The sequence below is a fragment of the Halichoerus grypus genome, chromosome 15 (genome assembly GCF_964656455.1).
Source record: "Halichoerus grypus chromosome 15, mHalGry1.hap1.1, whole genome shotgun sequence".
Classification (NCBI taxonomy): Eukaryota; Metazoa; Chordata; class Mammalia; order Carnivora; family Phocidae; genus Halichoerus; species Halichoerus grypus.
The window spans coordinates 4,406,259-4,420,598 of NC_135726.1; the positions used below are offsets into that span (position 1 = coordinate 4,406,259).

At 49.8% G+C, this 14,340-nt stretch overlaps 1 protein-coding gene across 1 annotated transcript in view; it reads right to left on the reverse strand.

The window, feature by feature from the left end:
* The window catches only part of ATP2C2 (ATPase secretory pathway Ca2+ transporting 2), a 58,390-nt gene extending 46,140 nt beyond the window's left edge, over window positions 1-12,250 (reverse strand). Inside the window, exon 1 of the mRNA XM_078062991.1 lies at window positions 12,062-12,250. Within this exon, the coding sequence (XP_077919117.1) occupies window positions 12,062-12,160 (99 nt within the window). The 5' untranslated portion in view covers window positions 12,161-12,250. The remainder of the gene's footprint in view (window positions 1-12,061) is intronic.
* Window positions 12,251-14,340: the final 2,090 nt, after the last annotated feature.

Here is a 14,340-nt window from a genome sequence, read left to right on the forward strand (position 1 = left end):
ATTTGTTAAAGCAGCCCGGACACTGACACGCCAGCCACCGTTGGCCCCACGAGGAACCCACGCCCTGAGCTCGCAGCCTCCGTCCTCCCTACAGCTTGCACACCGCAGACCCACCTGCCCACCTCCAGCACCGGCCCTACAGCCTCTCGGGGGAGCGGCTGCTCAGATCCGTGCACACCCAAGTGCCCCGCACAGTGCTGCAAACAAAAGGTGCTCAAGAATGTTTGTGGGAGGGAGGGAGGCAAGGAGGGAAGAAGGGGCACACGGCGGAGCTGCCTGGAAGGTCTCCACACCCCCAGGTGCCGGGAGCCACGCCAGGACCAGGACGGGAGGGAGGGTTGCCAAGGACAAGAGCCTGGGCGGACGGCGAAGGGGGCAGCAGCTGTAACGGGGCAGAGCACACATTACAGAACAGGTGCTCCCAACTCAGCGGGCTTCCCCCCGGAAGCCGAGCAAATGCCCTGCGCCATGGCCGGTGCAGCCGGCCCGAGTCCTCTGCTGAGTGTCCCCTCTTCAAACAAGCCCTTGTCGGTCCCCTCATCCACTCCCCAACCGCTCAAGGTGTGCAAGAACCCAGGCCTGGTACCTCAGGAAAGCAGACATGGTCCTTGCCCTAAATCGAGGAATTACATAGGAAGTTGGTTTAAAAGAATAATCAGGACAGATAGGAAGAAGAGAAACCATAAAAGCACGAGAAGAAATCATGGACTATGTTTTTTGTTTTGTTTTGTTTTAAATCTCAGCATGAAAAGGACTTTCCGAGCACAAGACAAAGGCAGAATGGGGATGTCTTCTGCAAGGTCCGAAGACAAACACCACGCTGGGGAAAGTATCTGCGGTTCCTAACACTGACGATGAATAATTCCGCGCACAAACCAAGTGCTCTGAATCATGAAGGAGCAAAAGACCACCAGCTCATGTTTTTACAAAAGGGACGCAGGATATTAACTTAGAGTTCCCAGAAAGGAGGCGATAACTTCGACATGTAAAAAGAGACTCCAACTCACTGAAAACCAGAGCGTGTCTGAAAATGGCCCGAGGGCGTCACCTGTCTCCTGGGGGAGGTGCAAGTCTGGCTCCTGGTGCCGGGGGACAGAGCTTTCAGAAAGCAATCAGGCAGTCTCGGGCTCTAAAACTGCCCAGTTCCAGCAATTTCTTTTTCCGACTTATTAACTGCAGTGCAGTACCTGTTCAAAGTCATCCATGGCAATCCTGTTCACAACAGCCAACTATTGGAAACCCCCGTGTCCATGAAACATGGTGCTGCCATTAAAATCAGATGGTGAAAGCTTTTTATTTACCTGTATGGAAAATATTAAACATATGTTGAAGTATGACCTACATACGGTTGTGTGCACAAATATTAAGTGTGCACCTTCTTGCATACGTGGACCCCTGAGGGACCCCCCACGCTGATGCAGGGGAGAACCTCTCTGGCACCCGGAAGGCTGCCCGTGCCCACTCTCCGTCGATGGCCCCTTGGAAGAGGAGCCACATTTGGATTTCTAGCCACGTGGACTTACTCTGTTTTGGAACACCACAGAAATGAATATAAATCATACATAGGTCCTCTTGTGTCTGTCTCCTCTTGCCCAGTGTTACCACAGCAAGATGCACCTGTGTTGCTCCATGAACAAAAGGGATGAAAAACTGTAATCCATCCTCTCTTGTTGCTCTGTCATATTTCAAGAATTCCACTGATCCGATATGCCACAATTCACTCAACTATTTGCATGTGGTGGGGCATTTCGGTTGTGTCTGGTTTGGCCTATTACACATAACACTTCCACCGACAGTCGTGTGCAGGTCTGTAAGCAGGTACAAGCTCTCATTTCTCCCGGGTGGGATGCTGGGTCATCGGCACATGAGACTGGAGTGATGCTGGACACTGCCAGGCGGTTTTTCCAAGCGGTGGTCCCATTAACAAGAGAAGGGGCAAAGGTGCATGATACTGTGAGTACTAAGTTAGCCTACAGATAATGAAAAGGGAAAGGAAACCAGGGTTGGTCGCCTTTGGGTCTGGGAAGTGGGTGGCTGGAAGACAGAGGCGGCCAGAGACTCCTAAGGTACTCCCTTTTGCACCTTCTTGAATCTTGAGTCACCAGCCTGAATTGCTGATTCAAAGGGGGAAAGGCAATACAGACCAAGCCTGGGGGGCAGAGCCTGTGCAGGAGGGGAGGGGGCTTCGTAGTGGAAGGAGTGCTAGAGAATCCAAGACCACGCAGGGGCTCAGGCAGGTGGGGAGGACAAGCCTCCTAGGATGCACAGAGCAAAGGGAGGCTCACATGGGGACTCTCACATGGGGAGGACTGAGGCAGGTAACCCAAGGGGCCTGCCCAGGACTCTTCAATGTTAAGGGGAAACAACCCTGAATGAGCAGACTGGGCAGAGGGAGGGCTGCTTGGCCCATGACTCACTGATCTGGGCTCTCTTCTACTTCTCCCAGCTGTCAGCTGTGTAGCTCCCCCCCAGGCCCTCGACTTCTCTGAGGCAGTCTTCTCTGTAAGATGGGAATCATCATATCCCCACACCCTGGACTGCGGAGGCAGGGTTCTTAAATCCCAGCCTCAGGTCGACGTGGGTGCCGGATGCGTTTTCCAGCCCCTGAAATTCTATCTAGGCAGTGTTTGCGATCTGGGTGTGTGGGATGGTGGTGTGACCCCTCGAGACACACGGCGCACGCATCTTTTGCGGGGATGGCCAGGGTGATCAGGGACCCAATGAGGAGACGCCCGCACGAGGTGGTGGCCAATGTGACCAGGGGCCACCAGGAAGGGGAGGAGACGGGGTACATGCAGGGCAATTGTGCAATAAGTAAACATACCGCCACTCTCACTGGGGAAGGGAGTGACGGATCTAGAAAGAGCGGCACCAAGCTGGTGGTATCCACTGGGCTGGATGGAATCGATGCACATATATACATTTATACACACACAGAGCTATAAATGCTGATTTCACAGTGCACACACACACACAGATACACACCGCACCCCCTGGGAGAGCCCAGCCGCCCCAACACCGCAGGAGCGTGAGGACACCTGACATCAGAGCTTGATTTGTAATGACCATTCTTCTACCAAAAAGAGCCCAGAATCCGGGGAGAAATGACTGCTTCTGGGGTCGGGCAGGGAAACTATCCAATGAGCCCAGACTTTCTTGTGATGCCAGGAAGCAGGCACGTGCTCAGAGAGCAATGGAAAGAACATCCAGAGGACAGAGCGGGCGCCCTGCAGAAGCTCCCATTCACCAGATCTGGGACATCAAAATAGAAACGGTGGTAACGAATGTTGGCACACTTCTTAAAACAGGAACTCATGAGTTCATGATAAGATGAATGAATGAATGAGTGAGTGAGTGAGCGAGCATGCAGAGGGGCAGCTCTCCCTCCTCCCAGAACACCAAGGAAGAAAGGAGCGAGCGAAGGAAATAGAAGATCAGCAAGTAATCGATCCCGGCAGGGACCATCCACAGATGCTAGAACCAGAGAGAAAAGGTGTGAGAAACAGGGTATACTGACAGCCTTCACAGGACTCTCCGTGAAATACTTACTATGATGGGGAGGTCAGTAACTTTACGGAAGAGAAAGCTGACCAGGAGGAGTTGGGAGAACTCCATCATCCAGTACACGCTGGCGGACCCAGGTCCCAATTCCCGGGACAGCCTCGGGACCCCAGGCAAGCCACGGCACTCCCCAAACCTCAGGTTTCTGCAGGGCTTTTTGTAAGGATTCAAAATAGCGTGGTGCACCCATAGATGTTCACTGGAACATTCTTCTAAAAATTAAAAAAAAGGAAACCATCTAAATGGCCATCAGCAGGGGGTGGCTTACATAGAAACCCGTATGTAGCCACTGAAGAATGTTCTCCATGGGTAAATACTGCAGGGCATGGAGAGGCTGGAGGGCTTGCAGATGCTGTGCTCAGTATGATTTTATGTCTGTCTGTTTTAAAGAGACACTACGTAATTGTATATAAATAATAATTACTGGGACGGGGGCTGCCCTAAATGCTTTACGCATACTGAATCATTCCCTTCCACAACGGATCCGGATCGCTGCAGTGAATACCCCATTGTACAGAAAACTAAGGAATTTGCTTGGGGGCTCACCCCTGGCAAGTGGCAGAATAGAATTTGCAGGCAGGTAGCCTGGGCTACGGGGGTCAGCGGTCAGGTGTCAGTGCTCCTACCCAGCCTCTCAGGAACTGCACAGCAAATGGGGCCAGGAACACCCAGGCAAACAGCCATCTGATTAAATACAAACAGTACCTCCCTCCACCCCCTACCGAGCAGGAGGAAAGTGGGAGCAAACAAGTGCCCAGTGGAGGAGGCATCTTCTATTGTGCACATTCTTATTGTGGCTTATGAAAAAAAAAAAAAAAGTTTAGAAAGGAAAAAGAGGGAGGGAAGGAAAGAAAAATACGTCTAGTTCCTGGTTCATAGAAGATAGTCAAAGAATAGCAACTACTATTAGCGTATTTCAATGATCAAGGAAGGCAAAACTATCACTCACATTTCAATGCTGGAATGTGGGGGAGGGAGGGACAGAGAGAGGGACAGCTGCCGGGAGGGGATTCCTGAAATGAGAATGAGAACTCTGCAGAATCCCCCTGGGCATCAGGTACCTCCCAGATCAGAGGACGGAGGCCAGCTTGCCTTGGGGAAATCTGTAGTAGCTTGAATGCAAGTCTCCACTCTCCAAAGCCCTGCCACCTCCAAAGCCCTGCCACTGGAAGTCTCCCTGGATTGCACCCAGACTGCAGCAGTCAAGTCCCCACCACTCCCCCGTACACAGGCTGTGTCCAGCCCGACGTCTTACATGTGCTTTCCTTCATGGGGCTTATCTCAGTTTGTAATTCTACACATACTACTAAAATTATTTGAGAACTATGTGTCTATCCCACCAGACCGCAAGCTCCACAGTGTTTTGCTCACTATTTTGTCTCCAGCGCCTCCAAAACAGTCTGGCAAACAGGAAGATGCCTGTCCAAGGAATGGAGAAGCTAATTGTGTTGAGCAGTGGTTTTCAAACTCAAGCATCAGACCCACCCAAGGGCTTGTTAAGACTCAGATTGCTGGTTACCAGACCGCATCTGGACAATAGCTGATTTACAGAAAGAATGGACAAAAGAAGGGGAGAGCCAGAAGTAGTCTGTGTGGGGGCTGAAAAGGGGGAAACCAAACAGTAAAAACTTGCTAGCATGTCTGACTACTGACTTCATGCCCAGGGACCCCCAGCAGGGCCAGCCCCATGGGTGTGCTCAGAAGGGTGTGTGCTTCATGGAATGCCCTGCTGTCGTCCTCTTGAAATTCTTGGTCATTTCCCCCACATTTTCCTTTTGCACTAGACCCCACACATGATGGAGCCGGTCCTGCCCCCACCACTGAGATCTTCTCTGGGCACGGGGCCACACACCCGACCCAAGTCAGACAACAAGACAGTGACAGATTCTTTTTTTTTTTTTTTTTTTTTAGAGAGAGAGAGAGCATGAGCAGGGAGCGGGGAGAAGCAGACTCCCTGCTGAGCAGGGAGCCCGACGCAGGGCTTGATTCCAGGACCCTGGGATCACAACCAGAACCGAAGGCAGTTGCTCAACCAACTGAGCCACCAGGTGCTCCAAGACAGTGACAGATACTTAATAAAAACTGCTGTCACTTTTTGAACTAAGCATTGTATCAAGAGTTTTAATAAAAATTATCACTTTTTGGACGAGGCATATGCAAAGAGTTTTAGACAATTTTCATTTATTCTTTTTTAATTGCTACATTCACCGAAGGCATATTCATGAGCCAAGAAGTGTGCCGAGCATTTGCATACATTATATAATCTAATCGGCTCCACAGAAAGCCAGTGAAAGGCACTGGTGAGGAACCTAAAAGTCAGAAAGGGAATCCAACATTTTCACAGATTCTTACAACAAATGTCTCCACTTTCAGGCAAGGACATTTGAAATATGCATAATTTGCATTGCCATAAATAATGGACTCCAGGCTGGAACTCTGGGCTTCTGGTCCCAGTCGAAGCCCTAACCAAGATCTCCTGGTTGGGAATGGTCTCCCAGGTCAATATTCTTTCCCCCTACCCACAAGGACCCCCAAGCTCAGTCTTCCTGGAGAGGCAAAGAAAAGAGGTTCCTGAGGAGTACATGGTATAATCCTGGGGTCAGCTGTGAAATAACCAGATCTAATTAACATGGTGGTTTGGTTTCAATAGTTTGAAATATAAAGAATGATTATATGTAGGGGCACCTGGGTGGCTCAGTCGTTAAGCGTCTGCCTTCGGCTCAGGTCATGATCCCAGGGTCCTGGGATCGAGCCCCGTATCGGGCTCCCTGCTCCGCGGGAAGCCTGCTTCTCCCTCTCCCTCTGCTGCTCCCCCTGCTTGTGTTCCCTCTCTCCCTGTCTCTCTCTATATCAAATAAATAAATAAAATCTTTAAAAAAAAAAAAAAAGAATGATTATATGTAGTGCCTGCTTTTGTTCCAGATGATTCAAGTCTTCCTTTCCCCAGCAACTCCAGAATCATGAATCCTGAGCAATTCTTCCCCATTGTGTACTTGAGTTTCAAGTTGGGCAAACATGTGCTTTGCTGGGCTCTGTTCCCTACCAATGGGAAGAAGAGTGGGAAGATGGCGGAGCTTCAAGAACACAGTCCATCCATATCCTACCTAGGGACTTAGGGCGGATGGGTGAGGTTAATAACACAATTTCAAGAGCATCTGTAACCCCTATAGAAGATTATATATGTTCCCATTATGGCCTACAGGCCCTCCTCACCAATACCCTTCAAGATTCTATAAGGAACATAGTGCTGTGGACTGAACTGTATCTCTCCAAAATTCATATGTTGAAGTCCTAACCCTTAGTACCTTAGACTGTGACTCTGTTTGGAGGTAAGCCCTTCAAGGAGGTGATTAAGTAAAAATGAAATCATTAGGATGGGCCTTAACCCAATATGACTGGCATCCTGGTAGGAAGAGAACATTTGGACACATACACATGGAGAGAAGACCACGTGAAGACAGAGAGAGAAGACAGCCATCTATGAGCCTTCTAGTTCCTTCCCCGGAGGAGCTCTGGGGTGTTAGGATCTGCCGCCCTTAACAACAAGGCTCATGACACTGGGATTTGGGGGCAGGATTTCTAAGATGGCATCTTTGGACATATTCTCAAGAGCCCACAGTTTTCTAAGAACTTCTGAACTTTGACTATGTGTCTCAACGATTACCCTAATTAATATAGACCTTCTGGGGGCCAATTTATCACAAAGCACTGTTATGTGTGCATCTGTGACAATCACAGGACATCCTGCAGGGATGAAAGGTTCTCCATGGCTCAGAGAGGAAAAACTGGCAGGAACCATCACACAACACACAGTATTGACAAGTCAACTTGACAGTATTGAACCACTGAGTAGCGTAGTCACATTGCAAGTGGGATTTGACATGAATCCAGTCTGCAAACGTAGCTACTTGCCATAGCTGATGAGCATCAAGTGTGGTAATCAATACCAAGGGAAGAATATTTTCCCCACAATACCTGACACTCACCTTACCTTCAAGTTCATGAGCCAATTCTAGAGTTACCAAGTGACAGCCTTGAAAACTGACATTCACAGGTCGCTTGCTGTGCCTCGTGCTTAAGAGGCTGGTTATCCTAAACTAGCAAACTCTTGACATATTTAAATGCCATTTTGTACACATACATGTAATTAGACATTCTCAGCATAAGCATTATCAAAATCAAAATTCAAAAGGAGCCTAAATAAAGATTAGAATTCCAGAGTAATGAAAACAGTAAGAAAAAGATAACTATTGAGCAGACGATGCACCCGGCGTGGTTCTGCTTTTTATGTGACGGATCTCATGTAAGAAACTATTCCCTTCAACCATTGGCAGCCTCCACCCCCAACCAACCCTGCCTCTTGATTTTCATGCACTTGTATAATCCAAACCCCTACCCTGCCCCGAGCATGGGCTAGACCTAGACTCACTTCTTTTTTACTTAAGTAATCTCTACACCCAATGTGGAGCTCAAACTCATGACCCCAAAATCAAGAGTTGCATGTTCTATCGACTGAGCCAGTCAGGAGTCCCTAGACTCACTTATAATGAATAGAGAATGGCAGAAGTGATAAGATATCACTTCCAACACTGAGTTATAAAAAGCCTGTGGCTTCTAGGCTTTTATGGATGCTTTCTCAATCTCTCTTGGATCACTCACTCTTGGGGAAGCCAGGTGCTGAGCCATGAGGCAGCTCTGTAAACAGGCCCATACAGTAAGGGTCCAAGGCCTGCAAACAACCACAGGAATGAGTTTGGAATTGAATCCTTCCCTCTTCCACACCGTGAGCCTTCAGATGAGACCACAGCCCCAGGCAACAGCTGGACAACAACATCATGAGAGACCACATCCAGGAGCACCCAGCTGAGATGCACCCAGATTTCTGACCAACAGAAACTGAGAGATGATCGTTTGTTGTTTGAAGCCACTGCATTTTGGAGTAGTTTGTTACACAGCAATAGATAACCAATACAACCATTCAACATCAGTGTCTGAGTTTGAAAAAAATTACTAGTCATGTCAAAATTTAGTTGCTACATTTGTACTTTATGATTTTATTATAAACTTAGTTTGATTTTTTGAGTTGTGTTATCCATACACAGTTACATTTATTGCAAGTTTTGTTTATACTTTTTTAAGTCACCTTTTGATACAAATAATTTAAGACAACACTGGAAGGCTGCAATACATTGCTTCAAGAAGAAGTCCTATCTTGCTATATTTTGAGAAACACTAAGGATGTGTGTGTGTGTGTGTGTGTGTGTGTGTCTCATAAGTCCCTCCTGTGCCTGACCCTCCTGCAACCCAGGTGTGATCTCTTCAAAATGCAAATCGGATTGTGTCTGTTTTTGTTTATTGCATTCCTAATGTTTGGCGCATCTGTGAATGAGTGAAATGACTGTCATGACCTGATTTAAACCCTCCAATAATTCCCCGTTGCTCTAGGGATAAAGCCCAAATTCTTCATGATGGCCCAGAGGCTTTTCATGGTTCACCTCTGCAACCTCCTCATCCTCACACCCACCCCTGTCCCTCACCCCCTCGGCCCAGAACCGCCATGACCTCTGTCCCTCTCCCAGCACACTCCTCCAGATCCTTGCCACTCTTAGGAATCTTAAATATCCCTCGCCCTCCCAGCTGTTACACACCTGCCATTAAACAGTGCTCTGAAGTTTGGTCCCCATCTCTGCCACCAGGAGAGCAGGGAGTGTGCGCTTCTTCTATACCCCATCCCTGGCGTGCAGCACTGGCCCGACACACAGTACATGCTCCGGGAATCTGGGCTGAGTGAATGGGTGACCACTACATCAGTCTGTTGGAACCCCGTCCTCACCCTGGAGAGCCTCAGGAGGATGAATCAGTTCACCAACCAGGAGGGCAGCACAGGGTGGAGCCCAGCCAGACTTGGTCAAGAGATGGGAGCCCTGAGGGTCAAAGATAACTTCCCTGGAGTTGGCACCAAGTCATCGGGAAGCAGGAATTTCTGGTCCAACATTCTCCTCACCCACCATTCAGGTTAACACAGAGAAGGTTTTTTCCAGTAGCTGCATTAAGAGGATCTCTCAAACCCCTTCCTTGTCGTGACACTGGAAATACGGCAAGAACGAGGATCTTCAGAGCCATGACCACTAAGCTCAGATTCAGCCTCTGATGCCGCTAACTGGGTCCTCCTTGGCCCCCCCCGTCTCGACCACATGTCCCCTGCCTGGCCACTCTGCTTTCTTGTTCCCCATCATACCCCAGACCCTGGATCTCCGATTAAACATCTCTTGGTTTCTCTGTCATCTGTTGGCCTTCTCCACGAACTTCGTTTTGTACACAGCTGTATCCTTAGCGCCTGGCCCCACCTGTGAGCCTCCATGTCCTCATCTATCATATGATTATAGTAATAAAACTGACCTCGGCACAGAGAGACCCAAAAGAAGACACAGCAAGTTCTCAGTAATAATTAGTATTATAAGTGAGGTGGCTGGGCAAAGTGGCGGGGGGGGGGGGGGCTCAGAGGCTGCCCAGAACACTGCATACAACAAGTGCTTATAAGAGAGAGTTACAACTCTTGTAGAAATGATCACTGTGATCACACTTGGCTTCTTTTTCCATTTTTCTTGGCAAAAAAGGGTTCAAATGGGGGGAAGTAAGTTTGAGAGCAAAGGAGATTCAGGCTCTGAGCTGAGCTGGTGGGAAACAGGTCGCTTCCCCACCCCACCACACCCCCAGTTCCTGTCAGTGCAATCTCCTGGGTTTGTACCAGGAGCCTTCAGAGATAGGACATTTTGTTTCTCACCCAGCCTTTGCTACCGGCGACCTGGGTCACCAGTCTCCCCTCCACTCCCCACCGCCATGTCACCCGTCACCCACCCTTCAGGGTGCTACCCAGAACATCCAGGTCCACGACCAGGTGGGTGAGGTCCCCCAGGTTGAAGACCTGTCATTCCCTTGAGGACCCCTCGCAAAAGATCTGGAGAAATGAAGTGCACTTTGGTGCAGAGGTCAAATTCACGCCAGCATCTCTAGTCATGCTACATCACCCTCATACCTGGGACACCTGGACATCCTATTAAATCTAATCATAACCAACTACACATCAGGAGTGTTGGGAAAATACCCAGCATGATGCAAAAACCAAAAGATAGGAAGAAAAAAATAGAAAAAGTAACGAAGAAAAGGCAACAGTATTGACAAACTGACTTCAAACTCGTTTAGCAGAACCCAGGGCGTGACACGTGGGTAGAGAAATCGATCTCAGCAAAATAATCAAACTCCACATTCAATCCATGTTGAACCCACACGTCACTTCAGAAACAGAGATGATGTGAGAACGGCCCTGTGGTCCTACCGCCCTGGCGCCGGAATTCTCTTGCTAACCTTCATGTATAAAATACTATTTTTCTAATGCACAAATATTTAGGAATCATACCACCAAACCGTTTTGACTGTTGTCATTCTTTGGGAGGAAAATTAAATAGTTTAAATCAAGTTGTTTTTCCATCTGATCTTTTCCATTAAAAAGTAAATGTAAAAAAAAAAAAAAAAGTAAATGTAACTGGGAGGTTTCCCTTCCCCAGTCAGACGGCCATGGCGAAGGCTGTATTCTCCTGAGCACACCCAAGGCACTATTTCAGGAATTTTATTTTTGAATGACTGATTAGGCTGAAAAGAAAAAAAGTGCAATGCCCCCGAGATGCTTCTGCGGGAATTCAGCGCTCTCTGCTCTCATATCCTGCGAGATGCAAAGCTTATACTCTTACAAAGCTATGGAGAAAGGCGCCGGGTCATCCACTGACCCTGGCTTCACCAAGTGGAAGGGCTTTTTTTGGACAGCTGTGTCAGTTCAGCCGCTGGGAAACCCCTCCTCTCCCCAACCCTCCCACAACCCGGCCTAATAATCCTGTTGATTTATCCTAGAGGGTCCCGAGGAGGTTTCAAAATTAACACACAAACCTGAGTGCTTTTCAAAACTGCGTTGGAGATGTAGGAAGCAAAGCTGGGAGGCCTGGCTGCTCTTTACCCGATTTCCACCATTATTACTACTATTACTGCTAAAACATTTTCCCCAGGTGTTGTTGCTTTTGTTTTGTTTTGTTTTTTACATCACTTTGATTTTTTTTCCAATTCAAGTAACTTAAAAAAAAAAAAATCCATATAGCAGCCCGAGTGCGGAGACCTAGAAATTTAAATTCTCTGGAGTCAGAGAAACCCAGGTGAAGTTCCTAGCTGGGTCGTTTGCTAGCTGGGTGCGTTTTAAGGGACACGTGTAACCTCTCTCTGCCTCAGTATCAAATCCACAAAATGGGCTGGCCTAAGAGGGTTAAATGGCGCGAGCCCGGCTCAGGGCAGAAATGGGAGCTGGCGTTGCTCCAAAGTCGGTTTCTTTCCAGAGCCAGGGGGCAGGGGGACGAGTTGCTGGAGCGCAGCACGCGGACGGGGTCCCGGGGGAGGGTGGGCTGCGGTGGGGCGGGGAGCCAAATCGCACGGCCCGCGCGCGGTCGCCCAGACTCACCAAAATTTCCAACTCGCTCCTCTCCAGGGGCTCGTACAGGTGGCCCGCGCCCGAGAAGGCGAGTTTCTGCAGGAACTGAGAGAAGCGTCTTTCGACCATGATGACCAGGCGGAGCCCCCTCGCTCAGCCTCCCGTCCGCCGGCGGCCGCCCCTGCCCGCGTCCCTCGGTCCCTGGCGTGGCCGGGACTGGCTGCGCGCGCCCAAACCTCCAGGGCCAGGCCTGGGTTACCAGGTAGCCGCCTACCTGCCCGCCGCAGGTGGGGCCCCGCCCTCGGGGCGGAGCGGCGCGCCCGGCTGCACTCGGCGCACCTGGCCCGGCCCGGGAGTTAGCCGTGGGCTTGGCGCCGGCGTCTGAGAGCTCGGGCTGTTTCCCAATCTTGCCAGATCCTAAGAATCACCTGGAGCGAGGGATGGGGTGGAGGTGAGCCAGCGAACGCTTGTTGAAAATGCGGATTCCCGGACGTCGCCTTACCCTGTGTCACTGGGTCTGGAGCTGGCGGGGGAGCTGGACTGTAATGAGCGCCCGGTGGTTCTGGGGGGGTGGGGGGTGGGAAGCGGAGGGCGGTCAGTCCTAAGGCCCTGGGAGCACCGCAGACCGGAGCTGAGTCAGACTCCTACCAATGCTGTGCGGCTCGGGGCGAGCCACGTGGCCCCTTTGAGCCTCGGTTCCTTGTCTGTAATTGAAGGAGAAGGCTAAGATCTCACCCTCAGGGAGGGCCCTGGGAGTGCATCCCAGGATGGGGAGGAGAGCTTGAGGACCCCACTGCCTTTGGGATCCGTGTGGGTCTTGGATGATCTCTAAGCAGATCCTTTGCAGAATGGGCTCCTGCACTTGCTAATCATGGGACCTGGGGCAGGCGTCTTACATTTTCCGAGCCTTAATTTACCGATCTGTAAAATGCCCACCGTGTTAGCACTTCCTTCATAGTGAAATGGAGGGTATGTTGGTGGTATCATCATCATCATAGGGAAGTTGCTGGACTCCACTGGCTCCCAGAGTAGATGCGTGAATGTGCCTCCAAGTGGATGTCCTGAAACTGTGAGGAGCTTTGGCTCCAGGTGGCACTGGAATCCATAACAAGACCCACCACTTAGGAGGGAGGTGGCTTTGGGGAAGGCTGTGCCCCTCCTCTGTGCCTCAGTTTCCTTATCTATAGAGTGGGCTTCTTAACTATAAGAACTATAGAACATGACATGGGCGTTTGTCCATTAAATTGTGCTGCCCTTTTTGAGCAAATATATGCCACCTCTACCTCAACTCCCCACCGCGTGTCTACCTCACCTCCATTCAATCCCACAGGCTCTTCTGGTGGCCCTTCTTGTTTCTCCTGCATCTTGTCCCTTGACTGCAAGAAAACAGGCTACCAGCGTCATGCTGCCTGGCTCCACCAATTTCAACAAAGGCCTAGGAATAATAGAAAAAGCAAAATTCTGGCACGAGTTGGTCCAGCTTTGAATCTCAGGCTTGTTCCTTCCAAATGCAGGGCCTTGGGCAACTTTCTTCACCTCTCTCCACCTCAGTTTACTCATCCACAAAATGGGGATGGCACTACCTACCCCTGAGTAGGGTCCCAGCAGGAAACAGGTGGCACCTTCAGCCTGAGTGATTTGGGGAGAGTTTGATAACCATACTATGTACAAAAGTGTGGGCAGGGTGCCAAGAAACATGAAGGGATTGTGCAGCTGCCCGAGAGTAGCAACAGTGAGAAATTGCTACCATCCAAGTCTTGGAAGGCAAGAGGAGGGAGCAGTTACCCAGAGAAAGTAGCTGTATGGAGCTGAGAACTGCAGTGAAGGGAAATGGAATGGAAGCCACAGACGCAGACTCCTGGGTTGAGAATCCGAAGGAGAAGGCAGGAGGGTGGAGAGAGGGTCTGGGGGAGCAAAGGGGAGATACAGGGAACCAACCACACGGTCCTGTAATGTTCGCATAGGTAGAGTTCCTAATAGTACTAGCTACTCCCTGACACAGTAGGTCCTCAGGAAATTTTATTACTAATATAAAAGATACATGGGAACTCAGCTCACTTATTTCTCAGTCCTTTCCAACTGGCATTCCGAGATTTTGAGATAGCATTGGATCCAGGGAGGAAGAATGCCTTGTTGGCATAGAACTTCATATTCTCCTAAGGGTGTCAATCAGGCGTGGTTTCTCCAGGCGCTGCAGCCTCCATGAGCAGGGAGTGATGTGTTGGCCAGGTGCCTTTCCCTTTAAGCCCAACCTTTTGCATCCCATCACAGTGGTCTCTGCTCCAGCTCAGAGATGTCAAGGCTAGAAT